This window comes from Larimichthys crocea, chromosome VII (assembly GCF_000972845.2).
Source record: "Larimichthys crocea isolate SSNF chromosome VII, L_crocea_2.0, whole genome shotgun sequence".
NCBI lineage: Eukaryota > Metazoa > Chordata > Actinopteri > Sciaenidae > Larimichthys > Larimichthys crocea.
Genome location: NC_040017.1, coordinates 20,234,465 through 20,249,923, shown reverse-complemented (window position 1 = coordinate 20,249,923; position 15,459 = coordinate 20,234,465). Strand labels below are relative to the sequence as shown.

The following is a 15,459-nucleotide window of genomic DNA, read 5'->3' as shown; positions in this document are numbered from 1 at the left end:
ATTGAGGTTTCTGAGCTGCTGTTTGTGTGTCGTTTTTGTGTCTGACAGGGTGGGATGGCCATCGGGATGCAGACCCCTGGGATGCAGTTCTTGGGTCAGCCACAGTTTATGGGTATGAGACCTCCTGGACCTCAGTACACAGCTGACATGCAGAAACAAATGGCGGAGGAGCATCAGTAAGACGTCTTTACACTCATATCATGGTTTGAGTTTGTTTGTGTGGAGTCATAGCGTAACACCTGAACCTTAAGCTGCGTGTGGGTAGGCATGGTCTGTTTTAAATGTGACCACACCAAACATCGGTGGATGCATGCAGCAGTGGTTTTCAGTGTCTCAGGCTTTCTTGTCTGGATGTTTTGCCACGTTTACAACTTGATTATTTACTTGTCTGTATCGACGTTTAGCGATATAACATCTGAGTTCTTGTTGCTCTTGTAGAAAACGTCTGGAGCAGCAGCAGAAGATGCTGGAGGAGGACAGGAAAAGACGACAGTTTGAGGAGCAGAAACAGAAGCTGAGGCTGCTCAGCAGTGTCAAACCCAAAGTGAGTCTCCCTCCACATCTTGTTTATTTTACTATTTTTCTGTCATGTCCACTGCACACCCCTGTAACCCTTTGGACTCTTGATACTCTACTGTTCTGTACGCAGACAGGAGAAAAGAGCCGCGATGATGCCTTGGAGGCGATCAAAGGCAACCTGGATGGCTTCAGCAGAGACGCGAAGATGCACCCGACTCCGTCATCACAGACAAAGAAGCCAGGTACCTTCACCTCAAAGCTTTTAGATGTAATCCCTTTGGATTCTTCCTGTTGTGCCTCTGCGTCAGCAGATCTGCTCTCTGTAGCTGTGGTGAAATGCCTCCGTCTGAGAATAATAGCTGAATCAGAGGCAGGTCAGCATGATGACTGGCCAGCTGGCAGCCAGACGAACCAAAATTAGGATTTTCTGTCTGCGTATGTAATGACATTTCATTAATCACACTGTTTTCCCCGTCTATCATCTCATCAGTACATCAGTCAGTACAACGTCAGTGCTGCTATTATCACTTTTTAGTGAGTGTCTTCATTTTTATATGAGCGTTTAATACAACACCGTTTCTTACACGTGTAGTTTCCTCACTGTACTTTTTCCTGTGAATTTCAGAAAACCTTCTAGCTATGCACTTCTAAAAACAGCCTGAACTTCTCGACTTTTTGGTTTTGTGAAACCTTGAATTGAAGCACTTAACAGCTCATGTCACGAGTTTCTTACGTCTACGAGTCGTGAGCAGTTTCACCAAAGATGGATTTTCACCTTTTAAACCTGTCAAAACCTCAAATTTTAATAATTACTAAGAGAGAGGTCTTAAAACTGTGACAGAACAATGTTTTTTATTCTCTTTTATCACATTAATCATATCAAGACCACTCAGATTTACCTGTGATTCATTGGAGGGTGGGAGTTGGATATATAGGGTACATTCAGACAGGATCCAGGCACTGCTGTGAAAACACAGGATTTTCCACTCATTTGGCGTTATAGGCCATAGGGGTGTCTTGCCAAAAAAAACCCGACCTGCTACCTGCAAAACAGAGGGTCAGATCCAACTTTTGGTAAATAGCTTTTGGTGAATCAGCTGCTCAGACCGTTTAAACCCCTCCACAGTCTGCAGGAATGTCTCTGAAACTGAGACTATCCAGGTGGATTCATGGACTAAACTCCACCTGTTTCATTCTGGCTTTGTTTATTTCATGTACCAACTTCTAAATGTTCATCTGACTCACAGTTTAGGCTGCAGAATGGTAACATTTGGAGGTTTAATTTGGTTTATATCCGATGGTTTAAGAGAGGGAGAGACAGTAGTGCTCTAGAGACATAGACGGTGAATGAGAGTGACGGAGCGCCAGTATTGATAGAGCACGATAAAGTTATTATTGTTTCACAGCGGATACGCCAGATCCTTTCTGAATGCACTTTTAGAGTCTTTATTTTGGTTGCACTGTTAAAAGTTGATCAGTAGATCACTTTAAAATAATTATATTCAATCAAAATATTAATTAAACACGTGCATGTGAAGAGATTTTGGTTGAATCTGCAGTTCTACAGTTCGTGGTCTTAGCTCACTCTTGCTATTCATGCTCCATTGTAGTGTGTGTGTCATGTGTTGTGCCATCATCATTATTTCTTCATTTTTGCAGACTCATCGCCATCACACCCGTCTGTCACCACTCACTCCCTTCCCCAAGCTTTGTCCGAGGACAATGACGAGTTTAGTGACTTTCAGGGGCCTTTAGACGCCCCCGCCTCCTTCCCTGCGCCCTCCTCCTCCTGCTCCTCCTCCTCCACTTCCTCCACCTTCGGCCTCTCCTCTCAGGCCCACGTCCAGCCTTCGTCCTCTGCCCCCAAGACAGGTTTCTCTGAGGAGGATGATGACTTTTCTGACTTTGTTCAGGGTCCTGTTAATGCTTTCCCTGCCTCCAACCTCCACCTCTCCTCCCAGGCCCAAGTCCAACCTTCATCCCCTTCCCTGTGGGCAGGTATGCCCCCCTCTTCCTCCTCCCTCCCTCAGTCCCTCCCTCTCACTGTCACCCAGCACTCTGCTGTCAACACCAGCTCCCAATCTACATTTCAAGGTAACTCTTCCTTTGCTTTGTTGACACCTCCCCTCCCGTCCTTATAATTTATACTCAACCATACACCTTTTTTTTATTTCATTTGTACTTGTAGTGCTGTTTTTATTGCTGATGCTGGGCTGGTTTTGGCCTGCTTTACAGTGTGAGAGCATGCAGCCAGCACAGCAGATGGCCTGGCCCCATTACCTAAACCTTTAAAAGCTACCAGACATTACAAACCAGGGAAACAAGGATGCAGAATGAATAAGAAATTCAACATGCTTCACCGTTTAAAGGAGAGACTGTTTCTCAGTGGATTTTAACCACACAGTAGCTAAATCCATCGACACTGAATCTGTTTATGGTTCATGCACTGATCGAAGGCTGTCACTCTATGCCGACTAATCTGCGGGATGAGCAGCTGCTCTGTGACAGCTCTCGGGGCCCCTAGACTATGAATGACAGGACGGAGAGATCACCTTCTATCCAGAGAAATGCAACAGCTTGCCCTCCATCGGGTGTCATCCCCTCAGTCCTCTGAGACATTTCTGATCTAGGTGTTTAGCATCTGGAATAAGCAGATTAGATGGCCTTACGCTCGCCTTTGATAGGAGAAAAAAAAGAGAGACCACAGGAACCATACTTTGAAACTTAATGTAGGAAATTAAATATAGTTTGCTTAAGAAATTTGTCGCGGTTAAATGGTCTGGAGAAAATCGACACACTGATACTACAGGATTATACAGTATGTACAGGCAGGAATGTAACAGAGACAGTAAACCAACTATAAACAAATGGGATATTCACTAAGCCTGGTGCAGATTTTATCAGAGATGCACGAGCATAATTTTTTTCTCTTTTAAGTGGTATTTACTACAGATAAGGTAAATAAGTCCAGTCACGGTTCTTCTGATTTTTATAGAACAACACACGATAAGATCAGATCCCAGGCTGTTTTTAAGCTAGTGTGCAGTGATAAAAGATCACTGAATAAAGTTTTTTTCTCTGCTGCTGAACATGTAGTATGTGAGGAAATATTAGTTAAATAGATCAGCTCAACAAATAGATCATCACGATGATTATTTCTGTAAACAAATAAATCATTTGTGTACTACTAGCTGCTTCAGTCATATCATGCTCGGCAGGACTTGCTACGAGGCATTAAAAGTCACTAAAAATAAGCTTTGCATTTCTGTCCGTCTCTCACCAGCTCTTTTACACCTGCGCCTTTACAGACGAGATAAATCAGGTGCAGCAGCTATGAATTTTCATTCCTTCCTTGCATATTTAGTGCCTCTGAACAGCCACACCTCAAAATACATATTACATGCACACAGTTTTCATTCGTTCCTTCATAACTTTCTGTGCAGTACAGCAGCAAGTCTAATTTAACTCGAGAGAAATTGGAAACTTGAACATGTTCCTCATTCACCCCTCTAGGCCCGTCCTTGGAAGAGAAGCTATTCTCCTCGTGCGATCTCACTGCTGATAAGACGGCCCAGATTAGCTTTAGGCCTAAGCAGAGTTTGGCTAAAATGGGTCCTAGAGCTAAAGTTTCAACCCAGTTTCAATCCAGCACTAAATCCAGGAACTGGGCTGCGGCCCCCGAGGACTTGAGTTCTGTCTTCGTCGCTGAAAAGCTACCTGAGGCCCCCGTGTCGGCACCCAGCGTCCCCCCATCAGCTCCTGACTCGCCTCCTCAAAGCAGTAGTGACAGTGGTGAGAGAAGTGCCTGTTTATCAGACTTTACGGCTTCTTCTTCTCTCCCTTGCTTTGCTGCAGTATTAACACACAATCAAAGCGGTAGTGGGAAATGTATTCACTCTTTCTCTTTCTAACAAAATCATTCTGGAGCTTTTCATAGCAGCTTAGTTTATTCTTTCTCTTTGGGTTATAATTGGTTTAAACCAGATTCTGGACTTTCTTCACCTCTGAGGTTATTATAAAGTATTGGTGTCTTTGAGGTTCCCTCCCTGGTGTCTTTACATTCTCTCCCGAGCCAAGTCTCTGCTCTTTTTCCTGCCCGCTTTATACCTCTGTCACTTCAGGCCAAATCTTATTAGAGGGGGGCCTTCTCATGTTGGCGCTCTCTCTGCACACATTGTGGAAATGGACTGTGTCTGTCACGGTCCTGGGGTAATACCTGCTGACTCAATAAGCTGCCGTCTGTCTCCTCGCTGTGTAACACCCTCTCAGAGAACAACCTCTGGTTGCATGCTGACTGCTTTGGTTTAACAGGGATGCGCATGGATTGGCAGGTCCCACTGGAGCTCCCCTCCCGAAAAAATAATCCAAGGCTGATTGTGCATGCCGTTCAGCTACTTCTTTGTGCTGTTATTTGTTTGTCTGTGTCTGTGTCAACGAGGGAAATATAGAGGCTCATCATGGAGACTGGGGAGATTTGTAATAAGATTCATTTAACTGCCCAAGACTGATGGGAGTATTAAGTTCAAAGAGGCTGCCTGAGTAAACACATGCCTTGCAGAGTGTTAGGGACCCAAAATGAGCTATAGCTTCTTCTTTTTTTTTATGTTTTAGTGTATTTGCAGGGGGGAAAAAATGATATAGGTCAGTTTCAGCCGTTAAATTAGATGTTTAGTTATTTTTTTCTCACAAGGCAGTCGCCTCTCTCCTCTCTCCTTGAAGCTGGAAACGGCTCACAGACTGATTTATAGATGTCTGACGTGGCTCGGACGCTTGTGATTCAGTGCAGGGGAGCATTACATCTGCAGCGAGCCTTCCAGACATCAGGTGTATGATTTTGTTGAGTCTGATACACGCAGGGCTCAGCTGCCAAGAGGCTTGGCAAATCGTATGCCTGGACAAGGCGTTTCGCTATAACAACTAACTGTGTATGTGTGTGTGTGTGTGTGTGCGCTTGTGACAGCAGGTGTTGGCGTGTACCCACAAACAGAGCACATCCAGCCCATGCTGCCAGGCTGGATTTATAACGACAGCCTTGTTCCAGGTAAACATTTATACATGAATATGCCCAGAATAATGTTTCAGATATTTATATTTGACATCACAGTGTGTCTACGCTCTAAAAATCTCCAGTTTAATCGTGGATTGAGTCGTTTTTCGGCCATAGATTCATATTTTTCTTTCTGTTTTTCTTTTCTAGAAATGTTCAAGAAGGTTCTTGAATTCACCATGACTCCGGCAGGGATCGACACAGCCAAACTCTACCCAATACTAATGTCATCAGGTCTTCCCAGGGAAGCGCTGGGGCAAATCTGGGCGTCAGCCAACCGCACAACACCTGGCATGCTGACCAAGGAGGAGCTCTACACTGTACTTGCACTAATTGGCGTGGCACAGGTAAACACTGACGTCGAGACAAATTATCCACTTAGAGCGATTTCACTAATCATCCCCCACGGCTTCGACAGAGCCTCGCCATAAACTCCAAACTGAAATTAGGCTTAGCTGGAAATGAGGAGAAAAGAGGCAGGCAGTGCGCTGTTGAATCAGCCGAGGGCTTGTGAAACATTGTAAGCCGAATATATTTCTGAATCCCCGTCAGCCGAGTTTGGCAGGAGGCTTCTTATCATCCTTAGCCCTGTGCCTGTCACCACCACCTCTGGGAAGGATGCAAATCTGCAGGCAGCTCACGAAACATTGCACGCCACCGCTTCCATGCGAGGAATAATAAGACACCTTTGGTGATGTAAATCTTCAAGAGCCTTAAAACACAAACACAACAAGATGCATTGTCTCGTGTTTGAGTCTGCCTGTGACATCTTTTCAAAGGGAGCTTGACTTTTGTTGAATAATTTATATGCAAACATGTTTGTTTTTTTTTGTTTGTTTTTTTTGTTTTTTTTTAGGCAGCAAGTGAAATAGAGTCAGAGTAGCCACTGTGTCCTGACACCTCTGAGTGAAAACTGTATTTTATTTGCAACAGAATGAAATCATGAAACGGTAAAACTTTCTGTTATTCTATATTTTTCTTACTGTCAACAAGCAACATGAAAAGACCAAAACCAACCATGCGTCTATGCCTCAGTGCTTGCTCACATCTGTTTGTGGCTTTAAGGCATGGCCCCATGTTTCCAAATGTGAAATGTCAGGTGACTGCTAAAGCTAACGACACAACTAACGATCGCCTTGTCTATATTTATACTTATTATGAATTATTCATTAATTTGTTGCCAATAAGAAAAATATCCTTAAGACCTGTTTCCTTTGTTTCAGAGTGGCCTCCCGGCAATGAATGTGGAAATCCTCAGTCAGTTCCCTTCTCCACCAGTGCCCAACCTGCCGGCCTTGGCTATGGCCATGGCCCCCGTCATGCCCCAGCACCAGCAACCCATGATGACCAAGCCCCCGGTCTCCATGTCCATGTCCATGCCCACACCAGCACCACCAGTCATGGCCATGACCCCCGCAGCACCGGTTCAAGCTCCCACAAACACCAACTTCGTCGCCAGTTTCCCTCCTGCGCAGGTAACAATGCCCTTAGCTCTGCACTCTCCTCTAATTGATCACGATTCACGTCTTGCTCACTCTCATGTTGTCGACTCAGGCGACCAAAGCCGATGACGACGACTTCCAGGATTTCCAGGAGGCTCCAAAGCCTGGAGCAGGAGACCAGGCCTTCACCGAGTTCCAGGGGGAGTCAGGTGGAAGTTTCCCCACCACCATCGCACCTCAGCACCAAAACAGGTACAGTGATCACACTGACTGGACCTGAATGATTCATTATTTTTCAATTTTAATAATGCAAAGTGCAATTTTAATTCAAGCTAGCATAATTAATTAGTCTTAAGTCTTCATTATTTCTGGGTTTGCACTTTAACTACTTAAACTAGAAACATTTCTAAAGAAATTTTGAGTGTGCCTGACTCTGGCAAATTCAGTATTAATACAACAAGCTGTGTCATCGTTGCCTTTTTAGAGTGCCAAAAAAACTAAATATGTGTAATGATTAGCCACCACCAAGGCAGCGACTAGTCTCCTCAAGGTCCAGACCAGTAATTGTTACTTACATCAGCAAATGCTTTGACAACAGATTTGCGTCAGTGACCTTTTTTCCACGATGAAGACGAGACAATGATGAGCTAAAAATAGGTTTTTGATAATAAAGTCCGTGACAAAATGTGTGTTTTGTTTTCGTTGACGAGACAGGACAAAAAGGTTAGTGATCGGCTATCAGATATTCAAATAACACACACAACAATATTTTCCCTCAATACGAGGGTATTTTTTAATAGCTGATCCACACAACTTTATGCATTACAGTAAGAAGTTTTCAGGATTGAGCAGCCAGCAGCTGTCCAAACACTCTCTCGGCTAAATTAACAGACAAATTGTTCCGAACGTGTTCTTCATTATTGAGTGGCAACAAAACAAGTTACCCTTCATTAAAGACACGTTGATTAAAATGTAATCACTTTTCAACGACTAAAACTATGAAGGATAAAAACGACTAAAACTAATTTTTAATTAAAGTCTAAATCCGAAGCTGCCAAATTAACACTGGTCCACACAAGTAAACATTACATTGTCACAGTTATGTATTTAAAAGTCCAAGGTGATGAAGGTCTGATAATCAGTCCTTGTTGGTTATTTATAACTGAGTTTAATCTGCATAATATTTGTGCCTTTCATTGTCTATCTCGGAAACCACACAGTCAGACCCCGGCGTCATAATATCTCATAATAACCTCCCCAGAATAATAAGGAGTTTGGGTCATCTCTTAATGAATTCATTTCAGTGGACAGTAGATAAGCTCATTTCTTTATATTACTTTCCAAAGCCCATGTGGAGGGAGCGTCCTTTCACGGAGGAGAGGAAGCTGAAAGGCAATTATCCGCTGAAAGACAAAGAGAAAGCAGAACCAAAGTATCTCACATCTAAGTGGCATAGGCGTTTTATAATCCCCTCCCATTTCTCCCCTGAAAACATACACTCCCGACTGTTTCAACAATGTAACAAGAATTCCCCGCAGTCTTGAGATCGCTGTCAAATTAAATGAGAGGCTGAAAAGCTCACGTTGGTTTGCCAGCCTCAACTGTGACAAGCATAACTTACTGTCAGGTGTCTTGCAGAGAAAGAGCTTTGTGAGGAAACTAATGTTCGCTGGAAAGTGAGCTTAATGATTTCCCTCAGTGCTCGACCCTCGTACGTCATCAGAGCAGCCACTTCTGCAACGTTGTAAAGGAAGATTTTCACGTATGGACATCATACTTCATTACAGACATTTGCTTAAAGGAATAGTTCAACATTTTGGGACTACGCTTGTTTGAATTAGATCTGTAAATATGAAGCCACGGCCAACAGCCAGTTAGCTTAGCATAATCACTGGAAACGGGGGGTAACCGCTAGCCTAGCTCTGTTGAAAGGTAACAAACTCTGCCTACCTGCACCTCTATAAAGTGCGCTAAATAATCTGTATGTTACTCATTTGATGAATTCATACAAAAACCAATGTGTAGTTTTACAGGAGGTTACGTGTTCAACTATTTCTTGGCTTGGACCAGTAACTTCCAGGATCTTCAGTGTTTACCTGGCAGCTTACAGATATAAAGTGTTAATTAGTGAGCTAACTGACTGATCGCTTCATATTTAACCGGTCTCTCACGACAGTCGTGAGAGTGGTATCAGTCTTTTTTATAAAACTCTGGACAAGAAAGCAAACTGCTCCTTTTAAATTCAACTTAGTTTGAAGTGAGATGAGTTAAAAAAACAGAAAAAAGACTTCAGAAACCAAAAGCATGCTGGCAAACACTGCAGCCGAGCTGTTTTTTTATCGGGCTGAATGCCATTTGGCAGCAACATAACTTCAATTGGAAGAACACTGATTTAAGAAACGGCACAGATGTTTAATATGCCAAAGAGTTCTTTCTTCAAAATCAGAACAACATATATTTCTGTCTTTGTGAAGTTCTTTGACAGCACGAACATGACTAAAGCTAAGGTAGTGATAAAAGCACCCTCAGCCTCCATCAGCTGTAGTCACCATAATAGTTTGGAATATATATAATGGAAATAAAACTGTCAGCGCAAATGTTCAATCATCTCAGGCAGCTTATGGCGGATTAAACTGCTATTGAACCTCACTCTTTCTGATGTCTGACTATAGCTTTTGTGCCTCCGCAGTGCGCCTGCCATGCTGACTCCGGTCTCTGGTTCCTCCTCCGCTTCCGTCACGTCCTCTGATAAGTACGCCGTCTTCAAGCAGTTGTCTGTGGATCCGCCTGCGGAGCCTACACCCCCCGCCTCAGGTACCGTCTTCTGTACAAATAAAAAAAACAAAAACAAATATCCACTCCAAATTAAACATATTAAATCAAATATACATATCAGACATTTGTACACACACAGACAAGTAACTAAACACAGCTCATAATTGTCCGCTCCATAGTATATCGCATAGAGACGGACAATACTTACACTGAAAAACAGTGAGGTCCATGTACGAAAAGGTGGTGAAGGAGGCTCATTGTATTAATAAAGCCATGACAGGGCTCCACCGCTTAGTAAAGATGGATTTTTGTCATCTGATAGAGGTCCCAGACCTTCTGGATCCATGTATGATATGAAGGGGGGTTGGTTTCTGTCATTTTAACATGTTGATCCCTGCTGCAACCTTAAGTCTTCTTAAATACAGAGGAAACGGTTTCCAAAGCACTTCAGCATATTGCATTATAGCAACACGTGCCTGCCTGTTAAAAGTTGTATTTTCTGTTCATACGTTCTTCTTTGTTTGTTCCATTCCAGATATTGGAGACAAATACAGTGTGTTCAGACAGCTCGAGCAACCCGCTGAAAAGAAACCAGTTGGTAAGAAACTCAGCCACCCTTTCTTACACATCCAAGTTGATCTCTGTCTGTCGAGTGTTCCCCCAGTCAGATCTCCTTACACAAGACATGTTGGACTTGGCTGAGACCGAAGAAACCTTCAAAAACTTCATCACATCCTCCTTAGAAAACAGATCTTTGTTAATTTGGTTGTAATTTGGAGAAAGGAGAATGTTCCACTAATTAAACGTTGTTTTATAACTTGGGTAAAGCCGTCAGGTCACTACAATGCCATATTATCGCTGTTCCATGTTTACACTGTACCTTGTTTCGCAAGCCTGCAGTGTTCATACCAATGTGTTTCCCGTCCCTGTTTCATTAGAACAGTTTCCGATGGGGACAGCTCTTACAACTCCAGTAAGTCATGCTTTGCGGTGACCTTTCTCTGGCATTGTCAGGCTCCATCTCCTTAATGAGCCCATTAGTTATCTCTTCTTCACCGTACACCGGCAGTGTGAACAGATTCTCTGTTTCAGTCCATGCATATATTATACCACAGTGGATTTCCGACCGCTGAAACTCAAAGAAAGCTTTTTTTTTTTCATGTGTGGTTTATGCAAGCAGCGTGTTTGAGACAAAAAGACTCTGTTCAATGTTTCTGCTGCTCTTTTTTTTAGCATATTAGAAGTTTTCACACAGCAAAAAAAACACCCATCTTAACAGGTAATTTTAGTTTTTTAGTGTCATCTTTCTTTTTTCAACATTGGCTCACATCTCTGCTTAAGCATTATATTTTCAGGCATTCTGTTGAACATATTTAGCTTTAGACAATACAGTATAAAAATAATGAACAGGCCTTCGCGTTGTTACTTGAGGTTCGTCAACACAGCTCTGAATTTTCACGTTTTGGACACTGGACGAAGGAGTTAAACGTCACTTTCTGTGTCCACTCCGTAGTGCTAGAGAACACCAATTATATGTCATGTTCCAGCATGTCATTTGTAAAACTCACATAGGTCACATAAGGCCTACTTCCACTAGGTGGTAGGTGTTCAGGGTTGGGATCAAGCGGCAAACTCCGGTGCTAAAAACTGTAATTCCTCGAGCGACTCCTTGAGACACGTGAGTCAGTCTCCATAAGCCCCCATGTTATGCGTTGTAGTGTAGCCGCTTGATTGATAGGAACGTGCTGTTACAGATCACCCAGGCTTCAGGCTTAGTTCAGCCTGGCTCGGGTCCGCCAATCATTCATGTCTTTGCTGATATTTAGATTAGCCGGGAGGAGGAAGGAGCAGGAACAAGAAGCAGTACATCCAACATGGCGGTGACATATTTTCGGCTTCGAAAACCTATGGGTGACGTCACTCAGGCTCTATGCATTCATTATACTGTCATTGGCTACTACTAAAAACTTTATACAATAGCATGATCAAGGTCTTCAGGCTGCTCTGACCAGATCTGAGGTGGATCTGGCCAGTAGGTGGCGCTATGACTGACTGGCATATTGGTATGTTGAAATTTTGGGGCAGATTGGATTCGTGCACACGCACACTCAAGTTCAACTTTCTGTTTCACAGCAATATGTCAAAATTTCAACAGCACTGCCTGCTGATTTCACCGCGATCATATCGTGAGAGCTGCTTCATTTAAAGGTTGTAGGGGGGGGGGGTGGGGTGCCACATCAGACATTTTGCCACACAGACCCATTTCTGACACGCGTCTCCACTTTTCGTGAGTTTTCGAGCACTTGTAGCCCCTCAAAAATGTGATAATATTTCTTACATTTTCACATCAGCCAGCCAAATATATCTCGTGGAAATTTGATTTGCACTTGTTTCCGACAGTTGTAGACGACTCGATCTTCCTCATTCTGCACAATCTTAGAATATAGTTGACATTTCCATTTCCAAAAATGAAAACCAAAAATGCTGAAATAGCACTGGCACTAAGTTTGACCTCTTCGCTGGGAGAATTTTCCATTTACAAAGTTGAGGGATTTTCAATCATAAGGAGACCGGATAACTTGTTAAGATGGACTTTTTTTGTGAAATTGCTTTATCATTTTCTGTTCCAGTTTGAGTTCTTTGCATGTCAGCGTGTCTTTAGATGACGTAGCGTTTCTGTGCAGTGATGTGGGCTCTTCTCTGGACTCTCTGCAGCCCCACAGTTCGTCAGAAGACTCGAGGAGAGCTACAACTAATCCAGCCGCTTCCTTTCTTGTAGGATTGTAAAATGACAGACTCGTGGCTCGGGCAGCTGACGCTTTATTGTCAGCTTCCTGTTTTCTGTCTCTCTCTGCCATGATAAATGTTTGTAGGTGATCTGATATTGTTGTCTTTGGTTCGCAGGAGAAGGATTTGCAGATTTCAAGTCTGTCAGCGCTGATGATGGCTTCACAGACTTTAAAACCGCCAACAGCATCTCTCCTCTAGACCCTTCAGAACAGGCCAAGATCTTTCAGCCTACCTTTCCTCCTGCTTTTCCAAACTCTCAGTCTCTACAACATCTACCGCAGCAGCAACAGCAACAGCCAGCAGTGTCTCTTTCTCAGCCCAAAAATCCTCTCAACATGGCCGACCTGAACCTTTTCTCTTCTATAGCTCCCTCTGCTCCTGCCCCCACTGAGACAAAACCCAGCACATTCCCCTCGGTGTCCGTGCCCCCTTCTCTAGTGCTCCTACCCGGTGGTGCCAAACCTCCAGGGGGAGGTGCAGATGATTTTGGTGACTTTGCCCTCTTTGGCTCTTCCTCTGATGCTGCTCAAGCTTCGGCAGCAGGAGGAGCTGTGGCGGCACCTCAGGACGACTTTGCAGACTTCATGGCGTTTGGTAGTTCTGGCGGGGAGCCCAAAGGCGAGAGCAGCAGTGTGGGTGTCCAGGGGGAGACCTCCACTCAGCAGCGACCTCAGCAGAGCTCAGACAAGTACGACGTATTCAAACAGCTCTCTCTGGAGGGAGGCCTGGCCTACGATGACACAAAGGAGAGCGGCGGTGGCTCCTTCTCTTCTCTCAAGAGCGACACAGACGACTTTGCTGACTTTCAGTCCTCGAAGTTCTGCACGGCCCTCGGGGCGTCGGAAAAGACACTGGTGGACAAAGTGGCCGCTTTCAAGCAGGCCAAAGAGGACTCCGCCTCTGTCAAGTCCCTCGACCTCCCGTCCATCGGGGGGAGCAGCGTAGGAAAGGACGACTCCGAGGACGCACTCTCAGTGCAGCTGGACATGAAGCTCTCGGACATGGGCGGAGACCTGAAACACGTGATGTCGGACAGCTCTCTGGATTTGCCGGGTCTCTCGGCCCACCAGCCCCCCGCTACAGGTGAGGAACTAGTGCGATTGCTCTGGTGAGGTCCCGTCCAATCACACACAGTATTAATTCAAAGGCCAGCAGTGGCTTCTCCTCCTCAGTGACCACCGAACAAGGGGTCAGAGGGCAAAGTAATGAGGTCCTAACTGAATTGAATACTCTCAAACTACATGAACATATCAGAGTAGAAGCATCACATCGTTCATTCTACATTTCATCATTCATCTCATCTTATTTATTTATATATTTATTTATTTATTTATTTGAATCCCTCCTCCCCTCCCTCACTCTCTCCATGTATTATTATTGTATGACACAAAGGTCCTGGCCCATATCTCTATTTATTTAAATGATGACGAGTGCCTGCTTTTGATGTGTTGGCAGTCATAGTTCATAGACGAGTTCCCCGGCTGCTGTCTGTGCGACTCGGATAAGCTCCCTGTTTGTTGTTGTGTCCCCCGGCGCAGACATCGACAGACGTCTCGCTTCCCCTTCAAGTGTACCTTTCATCTCCGCGGGGCTGAACTCTGTGCGTGCGTGCGCGTCGTCGACGAGTCACGCGGCACAAACCGACAAAGGTCGACTGGAATACAGACGAGGGCGTCGCGGCGATCCTCTGCTTTTATTCTAATCACAGGTTTCACACGATAGGCTGCAGTTTACCAAAGGCGATATCTATAAGCTATTATTCATCTTCTTAACTGTTTGTGCTGAATGCGTGACAGATTATTAAGCAGCAACAGTGAATCGTGTCACAAAAGCAGCCGAGATCGCTCGATGCAATGCAGTTTTCAGGCCAGACTGTTTGAATGTGAGTGTGTGTGTTCACGTCTTTAGCTTTGTTGTGGTACCCTGCAGTATTTCAGGCTTGTCATGCAGTATTTGGGGTTAAATTACCCTCTAAGTATGAGATTTTTCCACAACAGCGTTAGCTCGTTCTCCCCTACCTCACGTCCATGAAAGTTGAGTTGAAGTTTACCCATAACTTGTTGCTGTTGGGTGATTTATTAAAGAGGAAATTGACCCAGTTTCTGTAATAATCAGGTAATGTCCATGGCAGCGCTCCCTCTCCTCTTCTTCTTCTTCTTCCTCCTTCTCCTCCTCTCCATCATTTATTCATCGAGCATCTCACCTTCCATGTCACGGCTCACGTTTCACAGAAATCATTCAAGACTAAACGTAACCCGAGACGGCCTGATGAAAAGCCTTGTAACACAAAACATTCGTGATTTTTTTTTATTTATTTTTTTTTATTTTGTCTCCACCAGTCAACAGTGCAACCTTTTTCAACTTTCTGCATGGACGGCGGTCGTTTCTAAGCTTTAAGTATTTCAACATATCAGTTAATTATCAGTTAAACATCAAGCGTACCATCTCATTTCATCCTCTTCATGACCAGAAGAAATCAAAAACATCCCCCTTTGCCTTATTTCAGTTTCTGTACAGCGGTCGAACTTTTGGTTTAACCATGAAACTGAGTCAGACGATTGTGATCAAACAAACTAGTCAATGGAGCTGCAGCAGAAACAGTTAACACGACAGCTGATCGGGCAAAGACGACGCCCAGTTTAACATCAGTACATTCCTGAGAAGCTTTTTACACTCGGCTGCTCCGCACGTTCCCGTCCACTCTCACTTATCCGATGTTGTTGTTCTCGGAGAGCTCTGGGACTAACCTGTTTGTTAAAGTGTAGCAGGCCGAGCAGTTCGAGCACCTCACCATGCTTCGCGCTGTGTTTCTGGACATGTACGTATTAATCTTAAAGAGACAGTATTTCTTTTCTGAGGTTCCTTTTGAGCACAAAAAAGGGAATC

At 44.2% G+C, this 15,459-nt stretch overlaps 1 protein-coding gene across 8 annotated transcripts in view; it reads left to right on the top strand.

Moving 5' to 3' along the window:
• Positions 1-15,459, top strand: part of synrg (synergin, gamma) — a 37,005-nt gene that overhangs the window by 7,816 nt on the left and 13,730 nt on the right. For 2 of the 8 annotated variants that reach the window (XM_027280040.1, XM_027280042.1), the window contains exons 4-15: positions 49-176; positions 439-544; positions 650-761; positions 2,179-2,613; positions 4,033-4,311; positions 5,480-5,560; positions 5,717-5,913; positions 6,790-7,041; positions 7,121-7,260; positions 9,698-9,822; positions 10,319-10,381; positions 12,688-13,656. In XM_027280040.1, the coding sequence (XP_027135841.1) occupies positions 49-176; positions 439-544; positions 650-761; positions 2,179-2,613; positions 4,033-4,311; positions 5,480-5,560; positions 5,717-5,913; positions 6,790-7,041; positions 7,121-7,260; positions 9,698-9,822; positions 10,319-10,381; positions 12,688-13,656 (2,887 nt within the window). The remainder of the gene's footprint in view (positions 1-48; positions 177-438; positions 545-649; positions 762-2,178; positions 2,614-4,032; positions 4,312-5,479; positions 5,561-5,716; positions 5,914-6,789; positions 7,042-7,120; positions 7,261-9,697; positions 9,823-10,318; positions 10,382-12,687; positions 13,657-15,459) is intronic. The other 6 variants (XM_027280047.1, XM_027280046.1, XM_027280041.1 and 3 more) reach the window with 5 other exon arrangements.